The sequence below is a fragment of the Balaenoptera physalus genome, assembly GCF_965194825.1.
Source record: "Balaenoptera physalus genome assembly, chromosome: 1".
NCBI classification, from domain to species: Eukaryota; Metazoa; Chordata; class Mammalia; order Artiodactyla; family Balaenopteridae; genus Balaenoptera; species Balaenoptera physalus.
The window spans coordinates 1,774,512-1,802,112 of NC_138882.1; the positions used below are offsets into that span (position 1 = coordinate 1,774,512).

General features: G+C 49.9%; 3 protein-coding genes across 12 annotated transcripts in view; 1 reads left to right on the forward strand and 2 right to left on the reverse strand.

Annotated features, from left to right (window-relative positions):
- The window catches only part of PPP1R12B (protein phosphatase 1 regulatory subunit 12B), a 202,072-nt gene extending 200,803 nt beyond the window's left edge, over positions 1 to 1,269 (reverse strand). For 6 of the 7 annotated variants that reach the window (XM_082413159.1, XM_082413157.1, XM_082413158.1 and 3 more), the window contains exon 1: positions 858 to 1,269. In XM_082413159.1, coding sequence (XP_082269285.1) covers positions 858 to 1,148 — 291 coding nt within the window. In that variant the 5' untranslated portion in view covers positions 1,149 to 1,269. The remainder of the gene's footprint in view (positions 1 to 857) is intronic. The other variant, XM_082413160.1, reaches the window with a different exon arrangement.
- Positions 1,270 to 3,913: 2,644 nt separating this feature from the next.
- Positions 3,914 to 17,306, forward strand: UBE2T (ubiquitin conjugating enzyme E2 T). 4 transcript variants are annotated; one of them, XM_082413322.1, is made up of 7 exons: positions 3,914 to 4,018; positions 5,031 to 5,265; positions 13,965 to 14,135; positions 15,804 to 15,909; positions 16,021 to 16,119; positions 16,254 to 16,331; positions 16,922 to 17,306. In XM_082413322.1, the coding sequence occupies exons 2-7, from the start codon at positions 5,177 to 5,179 to the stop codon at positions 17,045 to 17,047; spliced, it is 669 nt and encodes a 222-aa protein (XP_082269448.1). In that variant the 5' UTR covers positions 3,914 to 4,018; positions 5,031 to 5,176; the 3' UTR covers positions 17,048 to 17,306. The 4 variants fall into 4 exon arrangements, with proteins under 4 accessions (XP_082269448.1, XP_082269449.1, XP_082269447.1 ...); XM_082413323.1 differs by lacking the exon at positions 3,914 to 4,018 and adding an exon at positions 14,709 to 14,778 and having other exon boundaries at positions 5,242 to 5,265; XM_082413321.1 differs by lacking the exons at positions 3,914 to 4,018; positions 5,031 to 5,265 and adding exons at positions 5,662 to 5,753; positions 14,709 to 14,778.
- A 6,469-nt stretch (positions 17,307 to 23,775) lies between these two features.
- Positions 23,776 to 27,601, reverse strand: part of LGR6 (leucine rich repeat containing G protein-coupled receptor 6) — a 99,010-nt gene continuing 95,184 nt past the window's right edge. The window contains exon 18 of the mRNA XM_082413141.1: positions 23,776 to 27,272. Within this exon, the coding sequence (XP_082269267.1) occupies positions 26,017 to 27,272 (1,256 nt within the window). The 3' untranslated portion in view covers positions 23,776 to 26,016. The remainder of the gene's footprint in view (positions 27,273 to 27,601) is intronic.

Consider the following 27,601-nt stretch of genomic DNA (forward strand, 5'->3'; position numbering starts at 1 on the left):
TTGGTTGCTACCTTAGCTGGGGCACTGTTAAGAGCATGAAGAAATGCATATAACAGAGTGAAAAGAAGGTTCTTTTATCTGAAAAAAAAAAGGACTGCAAACGTGGTGAGGACGACTTTTAAGGTACTGGCTAGTATGTTCAGGGACGTGGCATGACGCGAACTTGAATTATTATTTAGAAGTGGATTCTCATGCCAACACATCCACTTCGCACAGACAGCAGAAGAAGGAAAACAAGAGAGATTAAGAGTGGGTGTCCAGCTCCCGGCTCACCGAAATAACTGATGGAGTTCCACGTGGAGAGGGAGGGTGGAGTTAGTCATGACAGCCACACAGAACATGGTTGCATAAGAGGGGGAAAGTGAAGGTGTTCGCACCAAGCACAGAACTAACTGTCAAGTTACCCACAGTCCACAGATTACAGCCCGATCCGGGGCGTGTCATTTCCACAGGGGGCTTTAGGGGAAAAGAAGGAAAGAAAGGCTATTCCACGAGCATCAAGCAAAACAGATGATTCCGCAGGTTGGTTCTCCGCCGGCGGGGGTAACGCTGGCGGGGAGAGCGTGAGGTCGGGGACTCGCGAGCTGGGCCCGCGGGACACGGAAGCTGCCTTCGAACCATCGCAAACCAGAGGACGCGGAACGGACCCAGACCCGCCAGCCCCGGCCCGACCCCGGACTCGCTCCCGGGAGAACGGAAAGCCGGCTTCCGAGAGGGCACCGGGCAGGCGGCGCGGGCGCGCACCGGGGGACACCGCGCCGACCGGGGGCGGCGGGATGCGGACACTGCCGAGCGGCGGGGACCCCTGCCGCAGGGGGGGGCGGGAGGCGGCTCAGCCACCGGCCCCGCGCGCTCACCTGGTGCAGGGCGGTCAGGCCGTCCACGTTGGCCGTGTCCACGTCGGCGCCCCGGGCCAGGAGCCGCCTCACCTCGTCGGTGTCCGCGCTAGAGCAGGCGGCCAGGAACACGGCGCCGTCCTCGAAGCGGACTCGCGGGCCCCCGCGCTGAGCCTGCGGCGGCAGCCCCGCGCCCGGCCGGTCGGCGGGCTCCTGCTCTGTCAGCGAGCCCCGCCAGCGCCGCAGCTGCTCGGCCCGCCGTGCCCGCGCCGACTCGGCCCGCTTCCCGCCCAGGTGCTCCATCTCCGCCATCGCCGCCGCTGCTGCGGGCCGCCGCCGCAGCCGCCGCCAGGCGCCTCAGCCGGGAGCGGAGGGCGGAGACCCGCGCGCAGCCATCTTTACTGCTCCGCTGCCCGCGCCGCCCGCACTCCCCCCTGGCCTCAGCACGCAGGCGCGGCGGCGCCCCGGAGGCATCACGGGACCTGTAGTAGAAGATCCGCGCGCTCCCCATCCCCCGGGCGCACCGGCGCCCGACGGGAACTACAAGTCCCTGGATGCATCGGGAAAGAGGCGCGGCCCGGGTGGGGGGGGGGTCCTTGCTTGGCCACGGACGCGCGGGGTCACCTCTGCCCCGAAGCGGGAGCTGTCCCCCGCCCGAGTCACCTCCGCGGGCTTGTTGGGAGTCGTAGTTTATTCTTGTTCTGACTTCCAGCTAATCTTGGCTCCCTAATTATCACGTCAGTCTTTTGAAGTGGAAAAGGGGTCGGCAATTATCCCTACTTTCTATTGCGGAAAAACTGGACGGAAAGTACCCGAAACTCTCAAAACAGTGTCCTGGTTGTAAATCCAGAGCTTTATTAAAGTTGTAATTTAGAACGCATTAACACATGGCCCTGAAGAGGTCCTGGGAATGATGCTCGCAGGTATAGTGGGAAGCGCATTCAAGTTCAGTTCTCCTCCCAACATGTTACTTGACTTCTCCGAGCCTGATTTGTAAGATGGGAATAATAATACCTTAGGGAATTCCCTGGAGGTCCAGAGGTTAGGACTCGGCGCTTTCACGGCCGGTTCAATCCCTGCTCGGGAACTAAGATCCCACAAGACCCGGCGCGGCCAAAAAATTTAAAAAAAAAAAAAAAATCTCACAGGGTGGTCATGTGGAGCGGATAAGATAATACATGCAAGGATATCTAGTACTATCTCTGTGCGTATACCAGTCCACAATAAATATTAATTTCCCTTCTCTCTCCTCTTCTACTCTTTTCATGGATCTTAAGTTCTTGGGAGGCATATGTGGGACATATGTCCCGTCTTCCATGATTTTTTTCCCAAAGCTACAAAAAAATACTATGGTGCAAACACAATATTGTAAGTCAACTATAGTTCAATTAAAAAAAAAATACCATGCGCGTCCTAAATTCCTAAGGCAGCACGCAGGCCATTTTCATATTCATAGTGAACTTGCTTATTAAAACCTGTCAGGTTGATTTAGTAACTTTAACTCCCCAGGGCTTTAGCCCTGGACAAAACATAACTGTGTTTTCCATTATGAAAGAGAACATATACAATTATTAGGTTCTTTGAACTTTCCTGTATGGTTGAAGTTTTTCATTTAAAAAAATGTTGCAAAAATGATTAGGTCGTTGTAAAGGGAAACTTTACTATGTTCTATCATGTGCCTCAATTTCCGCTGAGACAAGCCAAGAATCAAATGAAAAGGGACATATAAATGTAAATTATTATGTCTAATAATACTACGTCTATCCATATATGCTTTAATTAGGTATCCTTGAATTCTTTATAAATACTAATTAAGTCATACATCTTTGAGAACTGTGAAGAACAATGTGCATAAAAATAAAAGATGTAATACTGTATACTTTATATAGCCATATTTTCCTTGCATTAATTTAGTCACCATAGAACTTCTCATGCCTCATCATCTATTGGAATTAAAAATTCTGTATGAGGTTTACTTTATAACTTGTCAGCATGGAACCTCTTCTTATTCCAACTCAGCCTCTTGCTAATAATTAAAATTGCTCACAAGCTCTCAAATAGAACCGTCCCTATAGAATAAAAGAAATATTGATATTAAACAAGATAGGAAATAATACTCAGCTAGGAACCTAACCCTCTTCAAGAAACCATTATTAGCTGAACTCTGCTAGTCTGGCAAGGAAACAAAAAAGTAAGAGAAGGGCAAGTTTTCAGCAAATCGCTGAAATCTCAGGAAACAGATCTCTGACAGCAATCCACGTGCACCATTTTAACATTACGATCCTGGTACACAATATCGGCTCCAAAAAAGTATGTATAATTGGACCATATATTTTACATACTGGTTTTCTAATAAGGATTTTTAAACTAGGGTAAAATTTTCATGGCTCGATAATGTTATATTTCTTCTGGCTGTATTCTTTTCGCATTCAGAATCAGGAAAGAAGAAACATCTGGTTCCAGTTGTAAAAATAAGCTAAAATTGGCCAAGTCCAAGTTAAATCCATACTTTCCCAAGAGGTATGAACTTAAATTTCAATAGGAAGAATTCAGTCTCAATACTAGGAAGTTCCAGGTAGTACTTCCTTACTGTATCTATTTTACTTGCTTTTTTCCTGAGGTAGTAAGAAAATGATACCCTCTTTGGAGATTTTAAAGAAAAATATAAGTAGTTAAGTTCCTTACATAATTTAAGTGCAAACCTACCTGGAAGGAGATGAATCTTCCAGCTATGTGATTACGGAATGCAGTGATAATTATTATAATCTAATTAATTTAACTAGCTCAGCCAAAAAAAAGTTATGCCACCAAAAAGAAAAAAAATCAATCTGTGTATAATGATTTGAAAAGCTTTTCAAAATTAAAATCATCTAAGTTTTTTTTCTGAAACGTCTTCCCCCAAGCAGGGCTCTCTGAGAGTAAACTTAAACAATAAACTTATACAATTGTTTACTACCATTAAACAAACATGAGAGTTTAGATTTCCTAAATATTCTAAAGAAAAAAATATTTTATATACAAGTGAATAAATCCTGACAAATAATCCTGTGTATAGGTAAAACATAATTTTTGTACTTTTTTCTTCCAGTTTTACTGAGATATAATTGACATACAGCACTGTATAAGTTTAAGGCGTGCGGCATGATGATCTGACTTACATACATCATGAGATGATGACCACGGTAAGCTTGGTGACAGCCATCATCTCATATAGATAACAAAATAAAAGAAAAAGCTATATTTTGTGATGAGAACTCCTAGGATTTACTCTCTTAACCGTCATATATAACATACAGCAGTGTTAATTATATTTATCACATTGGACATTATATCCCTAGTACTTATTTATCTTATAACTGGAATTTGTACCTTGTGACCACCTCCATCCAATTCCCCTGCCTGCGGTAAACCACAAATCTGTTCTCTTTTTCTATACGATTTTTTTGTTTGTTGAAGTATAATTAACCTATAAGCTATGTCAGTTCCTGGTGCACAACATAGTGATTTGGTATTTTTACACATTACAAAACCATCACCACAATTTTTGAACTTTTAAATGTACTAAGTGCACCAGCTATGATGCACATACACTGTTGTATAAAGGGAGGAAACTTTTATTAAATAATAATTTCCCATACACTTAAAACATGAACTACAAATTAGAATACTCCATTTTTTAAAGCAATGACACCGGTACAGTTTATGAAAACCTTTCAGCGTGGCCTCTGTTCCCACCAGTTAACATACCTCCCTCTGGTGGACAAACAGAGACTGCACATTTAGCCCACGGAGTTCTTTCTGTTTTTCTTTTTTCTTTTATCCAATTCTTTCGGTTTGGCTTCCAAAACTACAGGTCTTTGCTTGTTTTATCATACTATCTCTCCTTTCCACCAGACTCAACATAGTGTCTGGTTTTTCTAAGAGACATTTTAAAGACTCGATTCTCAGAAAACCACCCAAGAAAGTAATCAATTTCAGCTCCGAAGACAGAACTGTAATTGTGACACAGTTACAGTTGGGGTGGAAAATAAGAGAAGACATTGAAGAGATTAAAATAGAAAATATCAGTACTAAAATAAGCAGCCAACTCCAGAATTAAGACAGAAAACACTTCCCCACAATGAGTAAATGCTAACAGTAGGTGCGAACCCGACAGCTAACTGGACAGTAACAGGATTCCTGTGTGATTCGCAGCTCCCCGCGTGGCTCACTCCCACAACCGACGTGAGGCCCCGGGAGCGCCGCGGACCGTCCTGGAGAGCGCAGGTCTGCGGGGCAGAGAGGACGCCCCACGCAGCGGTCACCGGGAGCCACGGCTACTGAACGCAGATCTGGGCCGAATGCACAAATCCCGCAGCGGTCGGACTGTACCGGTCCGCAGGTTTAGGAGGACCGGCCGCCCCTCCCGCGGCCGGAGCAGGAGGCGAGGGTGGGTACGGCCTCCGGCCGGCAGTGCGGTCCGAGCACGACGGACGCTCCCCGCGCGGGAAGCCAGGGCCGCCGGGCCGCGCGCCCCAAGTCGGAACCCGGCTCCGAATCCCCAGTCCCTCAGATTCCGTTGAATTCCCGGAGCGCCCTCCGCGGGTATGACTGTCCTGGAGCGGCAGCCCCTCCGCGTGAAAAACCCTGACCGTAGCCCCTTCTCCAGATCAGATTCTCCCGGTTCCTCCTACCGCGCCTCTCGCTGGGACAGACGGAGCCAGAACCGAGCCACTCCCCGCGCGCCGCGCCCCTGTTCAAAGCGCGTGGGCGGAGCCCGCTCGGAGTCCAGCCAATCGGAAGCCGCGCTCCTCCCGGGCAGCGCTCCCGACCAATCAAACCCTCGCGGGCGGGAGGCGGGGCGACGCAACCGTCGAGCTCGTGCAGGCGCGGTGCAGGCTGGTCTGTGCCGCTGCACCGCGAGGGGCGTCAGCGCAGGTGAGGGAGCGAGTCCTCCGGCTCTTCTGCAGAGAGGCCGCCCGCGGGGGTCTGCGGTGGGGCGGTGGGTGGGTTGGTGGCTTTCTGCCTGTCGGGGGACCTTCCTCTTCTCCGACTATCGGCTGTGGAACGGAGGCTCTGGATGGATGTCTTGACAGCCGTGGCGGGCGCGCGCCCCCGGCCTGTCTCCCTATCCCCCGGCCGCCCCAGCCATCTAGCTGCCAACACCACGCCCCAGCGGCCGCCCCCTCCCAGCCCCCGGGCCTCCCCCATCCCTTCCAGACATGCCCCTCCCCCCGGCCGTCCCGCTACCTCCTCTCTCTCCCCTACACATTCTCCCTGCCGGCCCCGCTCCCCCGCCTCCTCCTTGCCCCCTCAGACGTACCCCTGCCTCCCCCCGACACTCTATGACTTGTGCATATTTGTTTTATTGTCATTGATTCCCAGTGTCTGCTTACTGAGAAAAAGTGGTGAGGATCAGTATATAAAAATAGTGGTTAATTACCTAGTAAAGTAATTGGTCCCAGAGATGATGGTCTTAAAGGTGTGGCTAAGGAAATTTGGAATAACTTACATGAATGACTGTTGTAGTGTAATTGATTCTATTTAACGTATTAATTTGCCTGTAGTATTACTAATTCTATTTAAATATTTCTGTGTGTCAATTGTGGAGGAGCAACAGCCCTGGAGATTAGAAGGAGAACCAAAGGACCCTTTGTGTTTGCACCCCAGTTCAGGAGAGTACCTTGACCCAACCAATACACAAACTTAGTCACCTTTAAACATATGGTTAAGATAGCTGCCTCAATTTAAGTTTATGATTATCATAAGTTGCTATCGTCCTCCTAACTACAATCTATGACCACCAGGTAATCTTCTGATTATAATTAGTTTTCCAAGTAGGAATAACTTAGGGAGAGAATATGTGGAGTTAAAAATTTTACTGTAGTTTTACAAATTAATAAATTGACCTTTTAATTAATGTTTAAGTCTTTGTGAGTGAGCTTGGCATGAATTAGTACATCTATGCCCTATCAAATCTAGGTTTACTGCCAAGTTGAAGTTTTAGACTACAAAACTGAGAACCAGATCCTGAAATGTGATCTTTTCCACATATAAGTGAGTGAGGTCATACAGTATTTGTCTCTGACTTATTTCACTTAGTATAATGCCTTCAAGGTCCATTCATCTTGCTGCAAATGGTAGGATTTCCTCTTTTTTATGGCTAAATAGTATTCAATTGTGTATACATCCCACAACTTCTTTAGCTGTTCATCCATTGATGGATGTTGTTTCTGAGTCTTGGCTATTGTTAATAACACTTTGAACATGAGGATGCAGATATCTTTTCAAGTTAGAGTTGTTTCCTTTGGATGTATTCCCAGAAGTGGAATTGGTGAATCACTTTATTTCTTTTCATTGCAGAATGATAGTCCATTGTATGGACATTCCCCGTTTCGTTTATCCATTCTTCAGTTGACAGACATTTGGATTGTTTCCATTTTTTGGCTATTACGAATAATGCTGCTGTGACCATTCATGTACAGACTTTTATGTAGATATGTTTTCAGTTCTCTTGATTATATACCTAGGAGTAGAATTACAGGGTTATAAGTTACTCCTTGTTAACTGTTTTGAGGAACTGGCAGACTGTTTTCCAAAGCAGCTGCATCGTTTTGCATTTCCACCAGCAACATATGAGGATTTGTGTCTCCACATCCCTCGCCAACACTTAGATGCTGTCTTTTTGGTTATAGTTATCTTAGTGGTTGTGAAGTTACAGCTTGTTGTGGTTTTGATTTGCATTTCCCTAGTGACTAATGATGTTGGGCATCTTTTCACATGCTTATTGAATTATTTGTGTATCTTCTTTGGAGAAATATCTATTCAGATCCTTTGTCCATTTTTTAATCAGGTTGTCTTTTCATTATTGAGTTATTTATATGTTCTGGATACAAATAAGTTCCTTATCAAGTGTATGATTTGTAAATGTTTTCTCTCCTACTGTGTATTGTCTTCTCATTTTCTTTTCTTTTTTTTTTTTTTTTTTTTGGCTGTTCTGGGTCTTCGTTGCTGCACGGGCTTTCTCTAGTTGCGGAGAGCAGGGGCTACTCTTTGTTGCCGTGCGTGGGCTTCTCATTGCAGTGGCTTCTCTTGTTGCAGTGCGCATGAGCTTCAGTAGTTGTGGTGCACGGCTTAGTTGCTCCACAGCATGTGGGATCTTCCCAGACCAGGGATCGAACCCATGTCCCCTGCATTCTTAACCACTGTGCCACCTGGGAAGTCCCGCACTTTCTTTCTTCATGATGTTCTTGAAGCACAAAAGCTTTTAAGTTTGGTGAAATTCAGCTTATTTCTTCTTTTGTCTCTTGTGCTCTTGGTGTCATATGTAAGAAGACTTTGCCCAATGCAAGGTTGCAAAGATTTACTCTTATGTTTAATTATTTTTCCATTTTATCTCCTTAATTTTTGCCAGATATAGAATTCTAAGGTAACAGTTTTCTCTTTCCATATTTTAAAGATGTGGTTCCACTGTCCTCTGGCATGCATTGTCTCTGAGGAGACATTTGCTGCCTTTTTACCTTTGTTCCTCTGTACATAATATGACTTTTTTTTCCTCTTGATGCTTTTTAAACTTTTTATCACTGGTTTTCTGCAGTTTAATAAGGATGTGTCTTGGTGTGTCTTATGCTTGTGGCCCCATGAGCATTTTGAATTTGAGTTTATAGTTTTCATCATATTTGAGAACTTCTTGGCTGTTATTTCTTCAAATATTTTTTCTCTCCTCTTCCCTCTCCCAACTCAAGTCTGTTTAATGTTATCACTAATATTCTGTTCTTTTTTAATTTTTCTTTTTTTAGGACATACTTATACTAAAAACTTATTTATTTGAATTGAGATTTAACTGGGCATCCTGTATTTTATCTGACAACCCTGGTCTGGACTCCCTTGGGACATGGAATTTGCGAGCGCACCATTGGCTCTGTTCTTACAGGGTTTATGCTATTAGAGAAGCTGTCAGGATAGGGTTATGTTATTAGAATTCGGGTACTGGACATTTAGCACGGTGAGCTGATGTTACATCTTCAAGCTGTTTTTGTTGAAGTTCTTACAATTGGTCTTAGAAAACTGGGATTTCTCTTGGTAGTTAAGAAATCTTAGTTGAGGGGAAATGAAGCCTTGAGAAGCTGGAAATAGGGCACAACCTGGCAAACTCATTCAGGTAGATCCAGAAATTATTTTTAAGGGGAAATAGGATGCTTTTCCTATAATAACTTACTGTTCTCATTCTATAAATAATATAATCATTCTAGAAAAAAGTTTTAAAAGAAAGTTATTTATTCATAGTCACAGTGATCCAGAAATAACCATTAGTTAGTTTTTAAACAGAAAAATCAAGCCATTTCACTTGTTTTGTCTTTTTTTTTTTTTTTGTCTGTATTTTTAAAAAGTTGAACTAGATGATCTCTAAAGTCCCTTCAGTACTAAACATGTCTGGTGGATAAAACATACAATTCTTTAATGTGTTTATCTGACGTTTGTGCTGTCTGATCACTACCATGGAAGTACTTGATTAAGGGTTTCACAGTATACACTTTTATCTGATGTTCTTGTATGTGGAATACTTAGAATGCTTATTGCCCTTATTCATCCAGAATGTTCTTACTACATATATCTTTCAACCATTCTCTTTTGTGAAAGTTTAGCAGTATAAAATAATATGTCATTTAAGACAGTAACTCATAGAAGGGGCTGGTAGACAAACCCCCCCCCCCCCCGCATATCCATATAAGTGAATTTTGGTCTTTTACATCTCCTTCACCTTGCTTAGGATGGGCAAAGATGTGAGGAGTGCTACCATTCCTACTGTTAGCCTCTGGGACACCCTCTTGACACTCCATCCTCGCTGAACATTTAACTTACGAGATCTTTAAGCTCCTTGGCAACTGACGGGCAGCCTTAGATTAAGTACTCGGAAGCCAGAGGTTTCCGTGTCCCCACAGGCACTTGATAAGGGTCTGATCATTTCTTTATAGTTTTTTACACTGTGTGGTTTTGGATTGTATTTATCACTGTGTCTTAAAAGTCATTAATCTTCTACACTGTCTAGTCTGCTGTTAATCCCATCCAGTATATTTTTAATCTCAGACATGGTGTTTTTCATTTCTAGACGTTTAATTTGCATCTTTTTTTTTTATATCTTCCATGTTTCTTCTTAACATGCTCATGCTCTTCTCTACGTCTTGAACGTACGGAATAGACTTACATAGTTATTTACCATCCTTGTCATTCTTGCTATTCTCCTAACATGCCTAGCCTAGGTGTGGTTTTCTTTGTATTTATCCTGCTTGGGTAGCTCCTATCTTCCTGGGTTTGTAGGTTGTTATTTTTTTAATATTTGGACATTTTTCACCCATTATTTCTTACACTTTGACTGTATAAAATAGTAATAACAATGCCTTGTTGGATTTAAAGAAAATGATAGAATCAAAGTAGAAAACAGTATAAGTCAACAGTGAAGGTTGTGATCAGAGTTAAGTCATTCTAGTGTCTTTGTATTGTTTGGGAGGAGGCTAATGGTAACTTTAGACTTTGATGAGTTAAATATGCATGTTAAAATCTATGTGGTAACTTAAGAAAAAAATACAAATATGGTTTATAACTTTCAAGCTAGTAGATGGGAAATGGAATGAGAAAATAAATCAACCCAAAAGAAGAGGAAAAGAAAATTAGAAAAACGACAAATGGAAAATATAAAGTAAGATATGGAAACATATAAACATGTCAGTAATTATGACTGTGGTAGGTTGTTTGCAAAGATGGCCATCATTCCTCCCAACTCAGGCTGTGTGCCCCTTTTCAACGTGACTTTGCTGGTCCTCCCATCAGAGGTGGAAGAGAGATGAACCACCCCAGCTTAGACCTCCCAGTCCATTCAGCTGCCTGTAGAGCCCCCAGATGACTTCAGCCACATTAGTAATCCCAGACAAGACCAAAAGAAGTATTGTTAAGCTGAGCCCAGCTCAAATTGCTGACCCACAGAATTATAGCAAACAAAACGGTGGTTGTTTTTGTTCACTAAGTTTCGAGTGGTTTTATGATAATCGATAACTAATATATTGGTAAATGTAAATATATTAAATATACCAATTAAAAGATAAAGATTTAAAGACTGGGTTTAAACAATCCAGACATATACAAGAGGCACATCTAAAGTGTAAAGGTGCAGAAAGGTTGAAAATAAAAAGATGGAAAATGATGTCTCAGCAAATACCAACCAGAAGAAAGCTGGAGTAGCTTTAACATGAGATACACTTTAAGAAAAAGGCATTACCGGGGAATAGAAGGGCTCTTTGCTAGTGATAAAAGCTATAATTTGCTAGGAATATGTAGCAGTTCTAAATTTGTGTGTATCTAACAGCTTAGCCTAAAATATATAAGACAAAAATTGATAAAACTACAAGGAGAAATTAAGAGATTTCGCATCAGAATGATCTACTCTCAATAAACATCACTCTCATTACTGATAAATCACAGAGGAGGGAAAATCAGTAAGGATGGAGAAGATTTGAGCAACACGACCAGCACACCTCTCTAGTGGGCGTGTAGAGAACGCTGAGCCTGTAACTTTGGGGCAGTCTTACCTATAAGCACACCTGGGACATTTATGAACATCGACTGCATATTTTGCAATAAAGCAAGACTCAACACATTTCAAAGGATTTGAAAAGCTACATATTAGAAATCAATAGTAAATACAACTCTGAAGCTCCTGCATGTTTGATAATTGAGAAACCTGTTTCTAAATAAATTAAATCGTAATGGAAATTAGAAAATATTGAGAATAGAGGAATAAACATTCTACATATCAAAACTTTGTAATGCACTGGTACTTAGAAAGCAATGTATAGCATTATATGTCAAAATTGAAAAGATAACTCTATATAAATAAATGTAAAACAATGCAATAGATAAATTTGTAGAAAAATTTAACTTGCCAAAATTGACTCAAGAAGAAATAGAAACCTTAAATAATGCTGTAATATTTAAAGAAATTGGATTTGTAGTTTAAAATCTTCTCACATTGAAAACGCCATTACCAGGTATCATTCTGTCAAACATCTTAGAAACAGATAATCTCCCAGATTCTTCTGTAGGATGTCAAACTAACTCATTTCAGGAGGCCAGCTTAACTTTGATAACTGATGACGAAATTAGGAAGGAAAACTATAGGCCAGTCTTACCCATAAGCAATAGTGTTGAAAGTTTTTCCTCTAAGGTTAGGAATAGGATAAGAATACCAGCTATCAGCTCTTTTGTTCAGCATTGTACTGGAAGTTATAGCCAGAATAGACGACAGGAAAATGGTTAGAAGGGAAGAAATAAACTGATTATTCATGGATGATATATGTAGAATTACCAACCGCAGCCCATCTCCCAAATAGATTCATCATTAGCATTATAAAGTTTTGGTTAAAAATCTACTATATTTACATATATCAGTAAGAAATGGGGAGAAAATAGAGTTTTAAAAAAGATAAAAATATAAAGTACTTAGGAATGAATCTAACAAAAGGTAAACTCTTTATAGAGAAAATTATAAAACTATTGAAAAGCATCCAGAAAGACCTGAATATAGCATGTTCATGAATTGTAGGACTCACTACCATAAAGATGTCAGTTCTCCCAAAATTGATCTATGGAGTCAGTGGAATTCCAGTCCAAATCACAGCAGCTTTCTATGTGTGTGTGTGTGTACGTATATATTTGTAGACTTTTTAAACTGTTCTAAAATTCATATGGGAGAGCAGAGGACTAAGAAATAACCAAGGCATTCCTGAAGAAAAAGAACAAGGGGGAAGAACTCACCTTCCCATATACCAGGTCTTACTAATAATCTACAATTAAAGCAGTGGGGTATTGGCTGAAAGATAATACAGGTTGATCAGTGAAACAAATTCGATAATCCCAAAACAGGGCCATACATGTATGGAAATTTATGACAACATCAGCAGGGAAAAGATGGACTTTTCAATAAATGGGACTAGGACAGTTGGTTTTTCATATGAGGGAAATAATTCACACTTGGACCCTTGCTCACGCTACACACACAAGTTGATCACTAGTGGATCGAAGACTTCAGTGTGGGAGTATCTGAGTGACCCCTGCTCACACTACACACACAAGTTGATCACTAGTGGATCGAAGACTTCAGTGTGGAAGTATCTGAGTGACCCCTACTCACACTATACACACAAACTGATCACTAGTGGATCGAAGACTTCAGTATGGAAGTATCTGAGTGACCCCCTACTCACACTATACACACAAACTGATTACTAGTGGATCGAAGACTTCAGTGTGGGAGTATCTGAGTGACCCCTACTCACACTATACACACAAGTTGATTACTAGTGGATCGAAGACTTCAGTGTGGGAGTATCTGAGTGTGGAGGTGAGGAAAATTTTCATACACAAAAGTGTAAATATTAATGTCATTGATTACATTAATATTGTGTATTTGCCAAAAATGTCATGAATGAAGTGTAGAGACGGCAGCAGACTCGGAGGTGGTGTTTGTGACTCACCTGTGGAGCCAGAGGCGGCCAGAGTGGGGAGTGGGGCCAAGAAGGGGGGAGGGGCTCGTGTTAGATGAGAGAGATGTTGAACTTGTTTGAGTGTTGACGGGAAGAAGGAAAGGTTGGAAATACTAAAGAAAGGTGAAATTGACCGAGTGGACTCTGAAGGGTTGAGAAGTACTTGGATTCCAAACCACGTGGAGAAAACCCCAGACCTTGAAGCATTAGTTTATAAACCTCTCGTTGGAGTGATGACTGTCCCCCATCACTGCCCTTGCTCTCCCCCCACAGCTAGTACTTGACCGTCCGTTTCTCCGCTGGGCACCTGAGGACGCAGTGGTGAGCAAAACTACACCCAGGCTCTGCCTCAGTAGTTAATTATTTATCGGTGGAGACAGACATTAATTTAAAGCATGTAGAGTCTTTGTAGAAATTTTTGCATTGTTTTATACTTTATTTTTTTCGATATGTTTGCTTTAATAGGTTACTAGAAGGAAATAGAAAAAACTCAGACTCCCATCTCAGAATAGAGATTAATATGAGGACTTTGTCCTTCAGTGAATTGAAACCGTGTGCTAAAAACTGGGGTCACTGTTACTGACCCTTTCGTGGGTGCCCCTTTTCTCCCCAGGGATCCCAGCCAGTGTCGAGTGCGGCGCCGGGAACCGTGTGTGGGTGCTTCTCCCTGGGGTCATGCAGAGAGCATCCCGTCTGAAGAGAGAGCTGAGCCTGCTGGCCGCGGAGCCGCCCCCGGGCATCACATGCTGGCAGGATGGGGACCGAATGGAAGATCTGCGAGCTCGTAGGTGTCGCACCAGGCGTGACGGGTCACGACCCTGTCAAAGGTTGTGCTGAAGTTTGAACACCTGTGTGTTCTTCTAAAGTAGGGGACAATTGCAAGGTCAAAGTGCCCCGCCATCTTCCTACCTGATTTGTTTACATTTATAAAAGGTTTCCATGACATTTCTTCTTTGGCCTTTGATTCCATCTTTTACTGATTTGTAAGCCAAGATCTGGGTATCAGCTCTGAAGCAGTGTTAGTACCAAAGCTCACCTTCTCAAATATCTGTGAGGCCAGATGGGAAACGTAAGTGTTCAGAACACTGCGTTCCAACCAAAGCAGAACTGCAGGTTGTATGTGATCTGAGGCCAGCGTTGTCCACCTTCTGTTTTGATCTCCTGTGTATTCTTTGTTTGACACCAACTTTGAGTACACTGGTACATTGCATGGGGACTTGTTAAGCCCTGAGAGAGTTTCTGTCCCAGACCCAGCTTTTCCGTTAGGACCAGACTTCATTAGGTTCATGGGGTGTGGTAATTCAGATCATCTGATTACCTCTTGACGTTTTGTTCTTCTTTTTTTTTTTCTTTTAAGAGATATTAGGTGGAGCAAACACACCTTATGAAAAAGGTGTTTTCAAGCTGGAAGTTAACATTCCTGAGAGGTCAGTGTGAACTATATCCTAAATTTCCAGGGTAAAGCGCAGTTACTGGAAGACAGCAGTGTCGTAAAGTGTTGAATGCAGGAGTTAAAGGACCTGGATTTTAATCCTCGTCTTAACCATGACTTAATGTGACCTTGGGCAAGTTATTTCATGTCTCTGGAGTTCGATTTCTTTTTCTTAACCCTGAGCTGGATCACATCTAGGCCTCAGCCCCACCCCACCCCCTGCCCGTCACTGTAGTAAGATATACATAAAATTGACCGTCTAAACCGTTTTTAAGCACATGGTTCCGTGGCATTAAATGCATTCACACTGTCATCCAGCCGTCCCCCTCATGCATCTCCAGAACTTCTTCATCTTCCCAACCTGAAACCCCGCACCCATTAAACACTGGCTCCCCCGGCACCTGGCAGCCACCATTCTCTCTGCCTCTGTTTTAAGGCCCTTTTAATACAGGTCTCCTGTAAAGCTCTTATCAGGGGAGTGGTAGCTGTAGTGTAGTTTGTGATTTGTAGACACCTGTTCACCAGGCCAGGCTTGTTACAAGTCCTGAGAGAAGCAGCTCAGTAATCACGGGGGGCGTCAGTTCTGAGACCGATAGGGATTTTCCAAATGCAGTGTATAAATCAAAATTGGATCCTGTTTTTCAACACCCATCTGTAAAAAAAAATGGGGGGAAAATTGAGGAAATCTGAGTAGTAGATGATATTGGAAAATAGTTTTTATATTTTTTTCACAGGTATACTGATAGTTTTGCAGCTCTATAGGAGAGGGACCTTATTCTTAGGAGAGACATGCTGAAGTATTTAGAGGGTGAAGGGGCTTGATCCAGGTGGTGGGTATAAGAGGGTTTTCAGTACTATTATTTCAACTTTTCTACTGTTCATAAATTTTTGTAATACAAATTTGGCAAGAGCAAAGATTTGCCTCTCAAAGGCTGTCGTCCTCATTAGTCACCAGCAGCTGTTCATAATGTAAGAAGCAGTATTTTAGTAAAACTTCCGTATTCTCCTGCGCTTTCAAAGGTACCCATTTGAACCTCCTCAGATCCGATTTCTGACTCCCATCTACCATCCCAACATCGATTCCGCTGGAAGGATTTGTTTAGATGTTCTCAAATTGCCGCCAAAAGTGAGTGGTGGGAGCAGAGGCGACCCTCTCGCCTTCCGTGGTCCTCGGCTCTAAAACCTGTGTTAGAGAAGCACGTTCTTAGGGCCGCTGTCTGTCTGTCTGTCTGCCTAGGGCGCCTGGAGACCGTCCCTCAACATCGCGACCCTGCTGACTTCTGTTCAGCAGCTCATGGCCGAGCCCAACCCCGATGACCCGCTCATGGCCGACATCGTAAGCGCCCCCGGCCCCCCCGCTCGTGGCCTGCTTTCCCCACGTCCTGCTCTCCGTTGGGGAGGGTCGCGTAGCGGCTGCAGCTTGGTTACCAAGTCCCTTCTCTCTCCATTGACTGTCTGCTTCCATCTTAGTCCTCAGAGTTTAAATACAACAAGCCAGTCTTCCTCAGGAATGCCAGGCAGTGGACAGAGAAGCACGCGAGACAGAAGGTAGGGTGTCTGTACAGCTCTGACTGCACTCCTGTTGTTGCTCTGTTAAGCGTGAATGTGTCTCTGTGTGTGCAAGTGTTTATTAGATGTGCCAAGTTCGTACTGGACACTGGGATGGCCGGCTGATCTCCTACCGCAGCCTTCTACATCATTACTCAGCAGATAGCTCAACCGGCTGCAGGGTTGCCCGGCAGCTGCGGTCCACCCATGCCACCACAGGGCAGCCGAGGTCTGTTGTTTAGGCCAGAAGGAGCTCTTTGCAGGAGTCGGGGAGGGGTGGGAGGGGACATGGACGTGGAGGAAGGGAGAAGGAGAAACGTCCCCGTTTTACATCGGTAGTTTCCTCATTTAACAAAAGACAAACTTGAGGAGCGGAGATGAGCACACGAGGTTGTCGCTGAGCTGTCCCGCGCTTCAGGCTGAGTTACGCAGCAATTAGGGTCACTTGTGAGAAGAATTAAAAGTTAAACAGTACAGAGGATGGGGGAAGCTGTTGTCGGAGAGAATGTCCTATCCAGGAGGCAGCAGAGAAGGACCTAGGAGAATAGTCGGTGTGAACCTTGTGCTCTACCCCGCCTGCTCCTTTTTAGGCTGATGAAGAAGAGACGCCTGATAGCCCCCCCGAGGCGGGTGACTCAGAAGGACACAGCGCAGCACAGAAAAGGAGAGCCAGGCACCTGGGGGGCGTAGAAAAGAAATTTTGCCCTGATGTTTAGGGTGGGGTTTGTCCAGGCCTGTCTTAGTTAATATGTTCTTTGCCAGCGTTCTTTGCCAGCATGGTCCAATTTGCTTACATTTCTGGAATGTTTTTCTTTGTATTTGATGGCATTATCATTTTTGTATCCTGTGAAACAGACCTTGTGTATTTATGTTCTGCTCTACATTGATTCTCTGAGTGTAGTTTGTTTTATTTAGCTCATACATATGTATTCCAAAACTTGTAAACCTGGAAAATAAATAATCACTTAGTGTTGAGTATGTGTTTATCCTGAATGTGTGTCTGGGAGCAAACTGGCCAGAGAGCTATACAGTAAGAAGGTGAAAATATTTGGAATTGTCGTCCTTTGTTTTGCCAACTCACCAGCATCACTCAGGACACTGAATGGTGGACGTGGGGGTCGACAGCCTTAGAGACAGTTCGGTGACCGTCACGCTTCCGGGATTCTAGGTTTTCAGAAGTCTTAAACACAGTGTGGGGATAAGGTAATTACCCTTCTGTTAACGTTTCTTGCAGCTTGCGCTTTCTGTGACTTACTTACATGGCTGTGGTATAACTTTCGTTTGTTCAACAAATAGTGACTGAACACCTGCTATGTGCCAAGTGTTTTAGAATATAATGGTGAGAAAATCAGGCATGGGATTAACCAGATAATCGTACAGATTTACATGGATTTTCACAATCCTTTCTTCTCTAGCTTCATTTCACGGCAAGTACTAAGGTGCAAGCTCGAATCCCTGCTCGTGACTTTACAGTACACTTGGGCTTGTGCTTATCATTCTGTTTAGATGACGGAGAAAACAGATTTGGGCAGAAATCGGCTGAAGTGGAATGAGGTGCCGAGTGAGAGCAGATGTCGGGGCCGCCTAGGCAGAGAGACTGTCATGTCCCGCTCGTATCCCAGGCTAGTAGTCCTGTACCAGGCTGGGCACCGTGCACGCAGAGTGCATCCAGTGAGCAAGCAATTTCCCTTCATCCACCGCGGAACTGCCCTGCGCTCGGCAGCGGCCTGCCTTAGAGCACGAGTGGTAGCGACAGACGACAGCGTCAACCGAAAATGTAAATTTCCTCTGTGCCCCCCCCCCACCATTTCATAAATTTCCAACTTCTACATAATTCTTGAACCCATTTCTCAAAATCAGCTACTGTTCTCTTGTTAAAGCCCAGGAATTAATTTTGTTCCAGGCTTGTCTTCTATACTTGGGCACATTTAAGTCAGATTTGGGGTTTCTAAATGCCATTAGTATATCAGCCAGGATGCTTTCAGCTGTGAGATCCAGCTGGCTGGTGATAATACCCAGGAAGTTCTCTGCCCTGTTTACCGGGAGTTGGGGCCAGGGCGGGCGTCTGGGTTGGTGGTTGAGAGGCTGTCTCGCAGCTGCCATCCGTCCTCACCGTCCCCTCCCTCAGCTTCTTCCCCTCCTGGAGTGACCACCCGCAGCCCTCAGGGTCGTGTGTTTCTTGTTCACATCCAGCGGCGGTGGAAAAACCAGCCGCTGTAGCAGGGAGACACCAAGTGCTGATGGTGCTGATGGGGGTGCAGGCCAGGTGTGAAGCAGGATGGCCTTAGGGGTCGTTGTGGGAAAGGACAAGCCCCCTCCACAGCTGGCCACCACCAGGTCTCTCACCTGCACTGCCGTCACGGCCGGTACCTTGTCCCCTGGCCTCCAGCCTGGACCCTCTGCGGTCCATGCTCCTCACAGCAGCAAGAACATCTTCAGATGATGAAAAAGCCAGATTGCACCTCCTCCTGAAACCCTCCAGTGCCTTCCCTGAGCCTCCCCTCCCCGCACACGCTCCGCTCTGTACACCTGTAGAAGGGGGGGACAGTTGCGGGGGCTGACCGGGGTGCTGCACCCAGAGCGCCCAGCACGGGGCCGACCCCGCGAGCTTAGCAGGGGCTGGGGGCAGGGACAACGGTCCAGCCACATAAGGCCCCAAAGCGCTGCTTGCCAGGACAAGCAAGCTGCGCCGTTCCCCCGAGTCGGAGAGGAGATGGCGTCGCGACTGATCCCAGAGACCCTGCGGATTCCAAGTATCCTCTCCTGCTGCCCCTGCGGCTCCCCAAAATCTAAGTAGGAACAGATCTTAGCACCCACCTTGCGGGCTGAGGCTGGAGACTAGCTCTTTACCCTTCGGCTGCGGCGGGAATTTGGCATAGACAAATAAAGCTCCTTTCCCAGCCAAGTTATTTTTCCATCAGCAAGCAGCTCCCCGAGGTTGCCCTGTTTAGGTTGGGGCAGCCTGGGGGAGGGAAGGATGGGGGGCAGGGGGGCCGGGGGTGGGGGTGGCCCCCGGGCTGACTGGCCGCTGGGAGGCTTGGATCCCACACAGGGAGCCCGGGCGGCTGTGAGAGGCGGGGTGGTGGGCGCAGGTCTCTGTGCCCAGAAGCTACGCCTGCACTTTCTCCTTCTGCCCAGTCAGCATGGCTCCTGCCGGGGCCCCCGAGCGCCCATCCGCCCCAGCTCTCAGCCTCCATCAGGTGACAGGTCCCCTCGGTTTCTCCCCCTCGTGGGCTTGCCTCTCCCCCGTCCCCACCTCCCACTGGGCCGGACCTCCATCCTCCCACCCATCGCTGCCTCCCTTTAAGCAGGACCTTGCAGCTCGGCTTTGGAGAAAGGCCTGCTGAACCGCTTTCCCCCAGACCCCCCATCAGAGGCGGCTGCCCTGGGGGTGAGGTTGAGTCTCCGGGTTCTCCCCAGACCCGGAGGTGTGTTTGAGGGACCACCTGGACACGTCCTCTCTGGGGAGCCCCCAGCTTCCCCCTGCTGACAGCTCACCAGCCACCTTGGCCCGTGCCAGGGGATGCTCCTCTCTCGTGGCCCGGGGCCCCCGGCACCGTCACCCATGGACCCCTGCGAACCCACAGCCTTCCTGCCGGGCTGCGAGCCCAGGTTGCCAGCCTTCTCGGGAGCGGCTCCTCTGGGGACCCTTCCTCTTCCTTGTCAAGTGTGCTCAAGGCTGAGCCGGAAGACAGCTCAGAGCCCCAGTTTCTCCTCGGTTTTTGGATTAAGTAATAACATCTAACATCTCTCAAGTACTTACTAGGTGCCAGGAACTAAGCTAAGCTCTTTACATGAAAAATCTCCTTTAATCTTTTCTATAACCTTCAGAGCTTAGGTACCATTGTCATTTCCATGTTACTGATAATGAGACAGAGAAGTCAAGTAAAACCTCAGGACAGCAGGTTGTCAATGGAAGGTCTGGGAGCTGAACCCAGGCTGGACCAACTCCACGACCCCATGTACCGACTACACAGACACTGTTCTGGCTTTTGTGCATCTGCCCCTCGGCCCCGGGCAGCTGTGGGGTGGTGCCTCCTCCACCCGATGAGGAGGGGGCGGGGACGCTCCCTAAGGCGTGTCCCTGTGCTGCCGCCTGACGGTCCTGTGATTCTGCAGCCACCTGTGAGCTCCCAGGGGAGAGCCTGCAGGGGTCGGGTTCAGGGAGGAAGCCAGGAGGCTGGTCTCCTGCCCCTCCGTCCTCCCCCTCCACCCTCCCCTTCCTCCACCCCTCCCCCTCTGCCCTGCGGACCCCCTCCCAGCACCACTCTCCCCACCTGACAGCCCACCCCGCCCACCCTCCTTGCCCGTCCAAACCCCATTCACGGCTGCCCTCTTCCCCCAGGGGTTGCTAAGAGGTGAGTGGGTTTACTCCGGGGCTTTGGGCAGGGGGGGCTGTTGAGAGAGGGGTCTTCTCTAGCCGAGCGACAGATCTCACACTCGCACCCGAGCAAAGGAATCATCGCTTCACAAACCGAGGGGTCCAGTCATGCTTTCCCCAGGTCGCTGGGAGCCCTGGAGATGGGAGCCCGTCCTCGGACCCATCGCGGTGGCAGAGAGAGAATAAGCTGAGAAGCCGGGGTCACGGCCACCACTGGACCCGGAGCCGAGTCCCCCGGCAAGCCGCATGCATTAGGGGGCGGTGGGGGCAGTTGCTGAAGTGGAATCGATGTTCCCAGAAGGAGGAAAGCGGCCACTGGGCCAGAGCAACAGGCACCCCAGGCACAGGCCCACCCCAAGGAGAAAGAAGCCACAGGGCGGAACTTCAGCCACCTTGGTCCCTCGGAGGGCTGCTGCCTAGACAGAGGGGCGGGCACGCGGCGGCCCTTGGGTCTCACCACTGAGGCGTCTGCGGCTCTGCCTCCTTCTGACAAGGCTGTGACAACAGACCCGAGGCTGAGTGTCAGGGTGGCCCTTTTCGGGGACGGGATGGCTTAGCTCCCATCCCCCTGCCAGACGGCCCCTTGAGAGTAGGGTCTGCTTACATGTACTCGTTTCTTTTGATTTATTTATTCTTTTATATACGGGATACTTTACTGGGCACCTTTTTTTAAAAAAATCTTTTGGCCGTGCCCAGCGGCATGTGGGATCTTAGTTCCCCGACCAGGGATCGAACCCGGCCCCCTGCAGCGGAAGCTCACTGTCCTAACCACTGGACCGCCAGGGATGTCCCAGCACTTTTTATAAATTATTTTAAAATTCTTTTAAAAGTGTTTGAGTTTGAGATTATTATTCCCATTTTATACATGGGGAAGATGATTAACCTGACAAAGTTCAGTCAACTAGTAGGTGGTTTAGCTGGGATTAAACTCTAGAAGGACCCCCACAGACACACCTGTCCACACACTGCCCTTCAGGGGACGAGGGTAGGGGCCTGGCCTGAGTGGTCAACCCATCAGTTGACCTTTGACCTATGATTTGGCCTGGTGGAGAGAAGGATACCCGGCTAGTCGGATTCTCACTCAACCTCTCAGGACGTTGCCTCGGAAACCCCAAGAGAAAACAAGGCCACCAGCCCAGGAGCTGAAGCGAGGGATGCACAGTGGGGCCTTGAGGGAGAGCAGGGCTCACAGGGAGGCCCCTGGAAGCAGAATTTATGAATAAACATAGACCATTCGTCAAAAGGGGCTACGAGGTAAAGAGAAGATGTCATGACTTGTAAGTAGCCTTTGACCCCGCAGTTCCACTTCTGGGAAGGTACCTCACGGGTGTATGACAAGTGCAGTGAAGGACACACGGCCAGTGGCTGCAGTGTCGTGTGTAAGAGCAAAAGATCAAGCAACTCAAATGCCCACGAAGGGGGATGAATAAAGTGTATGCTCCATCCACATAACAGGAGATCAGCTAGGATTCTTTGAAAATGAGAGCGTTTCTCCACGGATACGGGCTGTATTAGTAGGTGAACAAGCAGAAGCAGAAGTGTGGCACGCTGTGGTACGACGCGTAAGAACATACATGCTTGTTGTTTGTGCAGGAAGAAACTCTGGAAGGATGTAGAAGAAAACAGTAGTGGTGGTAACCAGTGAGGGTCAGGGACGGTGGCAGGGTGCGGGCATGGGGGGACAGTTGAAAAGGTACGTGCTCTTCAAAGCACGTGAGTGTATTATGGATACTTATCCCAAACTAAGGAACGGAAGCGGCGCAGAGGAGGTTGCAGACGGCACAGGGCCGTCAGGGGAGCTCACACTCCCCCATCTCAGCGCGGCCTCACCCCAGCCCAGCCCTCGGGCTTCAGACCCGTGAGCCCAGCCCCGCGGCTCTTCCTGGCCTTCGATTTGCTGAGATTCTGCCTCCCTTCCTGCTCTACACGATTTCCTTTTAAGAAACACCCTTCCTCCCAACCCGAACAGTGTACGGAGGGCAGCTGAGTGGCCTCCCCTGCCGATGGGCCGGAAGGATGCGGGTCGGAGCTCCATCCTGAAGGAGAGTGGGGCTGCGTCCCCGGCGTGCACCGCTGTTCTCCCAGGAGGGAGTCAGGCGCCGGCCGGGGCGGCTCATCCAGGGGTTGCAGCTTTTCCTGGAACCCAGTCCGTTTCCCCCACCCTGAGAAGGGGCCCACCGGATGGTCTTGGGGACATCTCTTCAGAGAGGGTGGGGGAGAAGATTCCCAGGGCAGAAATAGGCCGAGACAGTCAGCCAAGGACAGGAAAGCAAGCGGAGTATTTGGGGTTCGCAGTGTCAGGAAGGGTCGATTGTGCTCGTAGTCTGAGGATAGAAACCCCATGGCTCGGGCGTTCTCTCTAACCCAGTGCCAGGCGCACAAAGGCGCTTAAATCTGGGTGGGCGGGGTGACCCCGATCGCCCCTCGGCTGTGCCCCGACGCCCCAGAGCCCAGGGGACAGGGCACCCTCCTCTCTCAGAGCAGCCCCCGCCCCGTGCCCACAGACCCACCAGAGAGAAGAGGAGAGGGGCCGGGGGACCCGGGGGCTTCACTGGTGCTTCTTTATCAGAAGGATCCGATCGATATTCACAGCTCGGCGAGCCCGGGGCCCACCTGGGCGGGGTGCACCAGCACAGAGGCCAGAATGGGTCAGGGTTCCACGGCCGCGCGCCGTCCTCACCTACTTGGGCCTGCGGGGAACCGTCGTCAGTCCTCCCCACCCCCCATCCCTGGACGGGGAAAGCTGGGAAGGAGGTTCGAAGCTTGAGGTGGAGGGGGCACAGCAAAGGGAAGGCCCAGCCTGAGGCTCCGTAACCGCGGCCTCGCACCCAGCCCTGAGCAGGGGTTTCCTCACGGTGTGGACAGAGCTGCTCAGAATCCTCTGCTGCAGGAGGTCCGGGGAGACGGGTGGGCACTGTGAGTGTTCCACGGCAGGACTGTCAGAGGCCAGGGCGGCGGGAACCAGCATCTCCACCACCACGGCCCCTGGGACGGACTCTTCCCCGTGGGCACCATCTTGGAATATGTTATCAATCCAAAACAAAGGCATCTACATGCATTGAATTATTTGGCTTTTGATGCTGAGTTTAATCGATGATATACCTATCTTCATAATCTTCTACTGATCACAGCGGAGAGAACCAAGGATTGACACACCGACTTGCAGGAAAGCCAGGCGAACACGAAGAAACTTTACTTCACCTCTCGTGTTGGGTGAATGTACAACATCTACGAGGCTTTTGAATAATAAAAACAGTTCCTGGCAAACACCTCTCCTCCAACCAAAAGGTGGAGCCCTGGCCAATGACCAGCTGGTTGGGAATAGAACACAGACAGCGGTGGGGCTGCCCTCGAGCTTGCAGCCCTGAAGCCCCAGCCCCTCCTCGTGGGAGAGGCCAATGCAGGTACGGGTCCCACGACTCCTGGGCTCCAACGCAGGGCCGTCCTCCCCCCGGCCCACCCAGCAACAGCTCCGACTCCGGGGGGACGGTGGTCACACAGGGAGGGGCCTGGACGACCTCCCAGAAGTCGAGGCTCCCAAAATCACACCCCCTTTGCTGTCCGTCCCTGGGGCGTCTCAGAGAACTCCTTTCTGACGTAAGAGTCACTACTTCTCAGCACCAAAGTAGAGCGACCGGCTTCCACGAGAGGCTCCTGATCAACTCCGGGAGGTGGAGAGACCGGGGTTCTCACATCACCGGCTGACAAATGAATCCACCACCACTGGCGAGCGCCTGCCGGGGCTGGCCCCGTGCCTGGGCCCTGGGGCTCTTCTGTGGCACCAGGGCAGCACGTCTGGCTTCAGAGCCTGGGAGAGGCCAGGCGACTCAGCTTGACTTAGAATGAGATTGAAAATGTGCCGGTTCCACCGTGGTCTGCACCTCATCCCTCCACCCCACTGGTGGCTTTGGCGACTCCTGTGAGAATTTCCAGTTCGAGGGGAGGTCAGGGAGACAAAGAGACACTGTGCCGCAGGCCATGAAACTATCAATAGAAGGACCTTCCCAGGCCATCCTAGGAGCGAGGCCCTAGGGGGCTGGCTCAGGACCACGACAGCACTCGGGGAGCGCTGGGTCCTGCTGGGTCCCAGATTCCGACTCCCATCCCGACGTGGCAGATGTCGGGGTGCCCTGGACAGATCTCACCCTCTTCCGAGCCCCGGCTCTCACTCCTCATCCTGTATTTGGGGGCAGGGAGGGTGTGCCCTGGTAAAAAGTAAGGGAGGGAGGCCACGACGGGAAAGGCAGAAGGTCCCAGCCAATCTGGGGCGCCCAGGAGTCCCAGGCCTGGGTGACGCTTCCTGCAACCCAACACGCAACAGAAATATCCCCCCAGGCGCTGGTCAGGGGCTCCCTGTGCCCCCTAGAGGGCAGGGCCTGGGGCACAGAGGGAGGGCCAGGCTTGGGGCAGAAGGTGGCAGACGGAGAACCACAGGAACCACAGGAAGGCAGCCGGGAGCCAGGAACCCTCCGTCGCACGAGGGCGGAAGCTTCTCTGGAGGCTGGGAGCCCTTCCACCTGCCCCGTGCCGGGGTCTGAGGCTGGAACTCGGGGCAGCAGCCCGCTCCCCACTCTTTTCAGGGCAGGACAAGAGGGACAAGAAGGTCACATCTGGTTGACAGGGTCCAGCTCCCAGGACCGGGCTTTCAGGACTGGTGGCCTCTTGTGATGTCACCAGGTGGTGCAGAAGGGGGCCCCTGGGAGAGATGAGGGCTGGTCTGTGAGACGCTAGTAGATATTCCACGAAAACCCAACCGGCAAACCAAAACCTATTGCTCAATACTTTGGGGAACTGGCTTAAAGCAAGTTCAACAGATCTCACCGCTGTGGGATTCTCCTGCCTCTTTACCACACTGACGTGCACCCTGAATCTCTAAGAAAGGGGCACAATGTCCTATTTTCAGGAACTTATATTCACAGGAGTCTTTTGAGCATGTTCAGGACCAGTGGGGCACAGAGCACATGTGCATCCAGTCCCGGAGCAAGGGGAAATGCCCTGGCGGCCCCTTCTTGGCCTCTGTGAGGTCCCCTGCCCATCGCACCTGATCCTGGGCCGCTCGGGCCCCCACCCCTGTCACTGTCCTCTGCTCCCCTCATTTCCCTTAAGCGGACAAACGTCCAGACCTCTGGTCCTCAGCCTCAGACGCGACAGGGAAGAGGCCAGAGCAGGGCCGAGGGGAAACTGGGCCAAGGACACACAGCAGTGGCCTGGGAGAGCAGGGCCATCTGCCAGGGTCTATTTTACAAGCAGCGTCCTTCACGGAGGGGGCGGGAGGGGAGGGGCGTAGGGGAACGGAGAAGACATTTACAAGTGTGAGGCCGAGGCAGAGCCAGACGCCTGGAAGCCCCCGGCCCCCGCCCGGACTCCCCCCGCTGGCACGGCCCCCTCAGCCCCCCGCGGCTGTCCGCCGTCCACGGCGGGTGACCGGTTCCCAAAGCGGGTTCCCTCTGGCTCCGCAAGGTGGCTGCCCTCCGGCCGGGAGCCCCCGGGCTGCTGGCAGGGGACGAGGGTCACGGAGGTGAAGCCATAAGTCTCCAGCCCGGGGGGCCGGCCCGCCTCGGAGGCCTCCAGGATGAGCTCCACATCCGAGAAGGCCACCAGGGCCTGGGTGGAGTCGCAGGAGCTCGGCTCCAGCTGGCCAGCGGCCGCCAGGGCAAGGGGCCCCGGGGTCCCCGGGCAGGGCCGGAGCCGCCGCAGGTCCTCCCGGAAGTGGGGGCTGAAGAGCAGGTAGAGCAGGGGGTTGAGGCAGGCGGGCAGGGGCAGCACCAGGAGCAGCACGGACTTGACAGCCTCGGGGGTGACGGGGAAGAGGCCCAGCGCGGACACCAGGCTCAGGAAGGCCACGGGGCAGTAGAGGAGCCCGTCGGTGAAGGTGAGACAGGCCACGTGGCGCACGGCGGCACAGTCCCACACGGCCTCCAGCTCGGCTCTGGGCAGGTCGCAGGAGAGCCTGACGTAGGCTGCGGCCACCGCCAGGAAGCAGATGGCGTTCAGCATCACCAGCGCCACGGCGAAGCCAAGGGCGGCCGGCCGGCTGTCGGGCGGGGCGTACGGCAGGCAGAGCGGGGAGGCCCCGTACTCACCCACGGAGGCCAGTGGCAGGGCGGCCGCCAGCCCCGCCAGCACCAGGCAGCCCAGGGCCCCCGCGCGCAAGCTGCCCGGGGCCGGCGCCTTCCCTCGGGCCCGCACGCAGGCCACGGCCACGCTGCAGTGCACGGCGGCCAGGGTCAGCAGCAGCACCGAGGCCTCGGAGCCCAGCACGGCCAGGAAGCCCGTGGCCCGGCAGCCCGGGCCCGACTCCCAGCGGGCGCCGTACTCCGCGAACCGGCCGAAGGTCAGCGCGTCCACCGAGGCGAGGAGGCCACAGGAGAGGCCGGTCAGGGTGTTGGCCCCTGCGATGGCCCCCACCACGAACTTGACCGGGGGCAGGGGGCTGGGCCCGGCTGCGGACAGGCTCAGCAGCACCAGCCCGTTGCAGAGCACGGAGAGCAGCACAACGGCCCACACGGCCAGGCGGACGCCCCAGCTCTCGAAGAGGTGCTCGCAGGGCTTGAAGGGGCCTGTGGGAGAGAGGACCGGACTCTAGCCTGGGGCCCCGGGGCTGACACAGCCTCATCCACCTGCAGGGCAGCCCTGCCGGCCACCAGGAGTCTCAGGACTCCTGGTGGGTCTGGGGGAAGAGCAGAAGGGACACAGAAGGAGGGCTTCTTCCACGAGCTGCAGGGGGTGGACACCAGCCCAGGACACAGAGGCACAGACATGTGAGAAACGTACACACGGTGCAGACTAAGGCAGCACGGACCAGCCTTGGGGAAACATCAGGCAGAGCAGCCCTCCCCACGAAGCAGCGTCCAGAAGCAAGGAAGGGGCAGGCTAGCCTGGGGGAGCG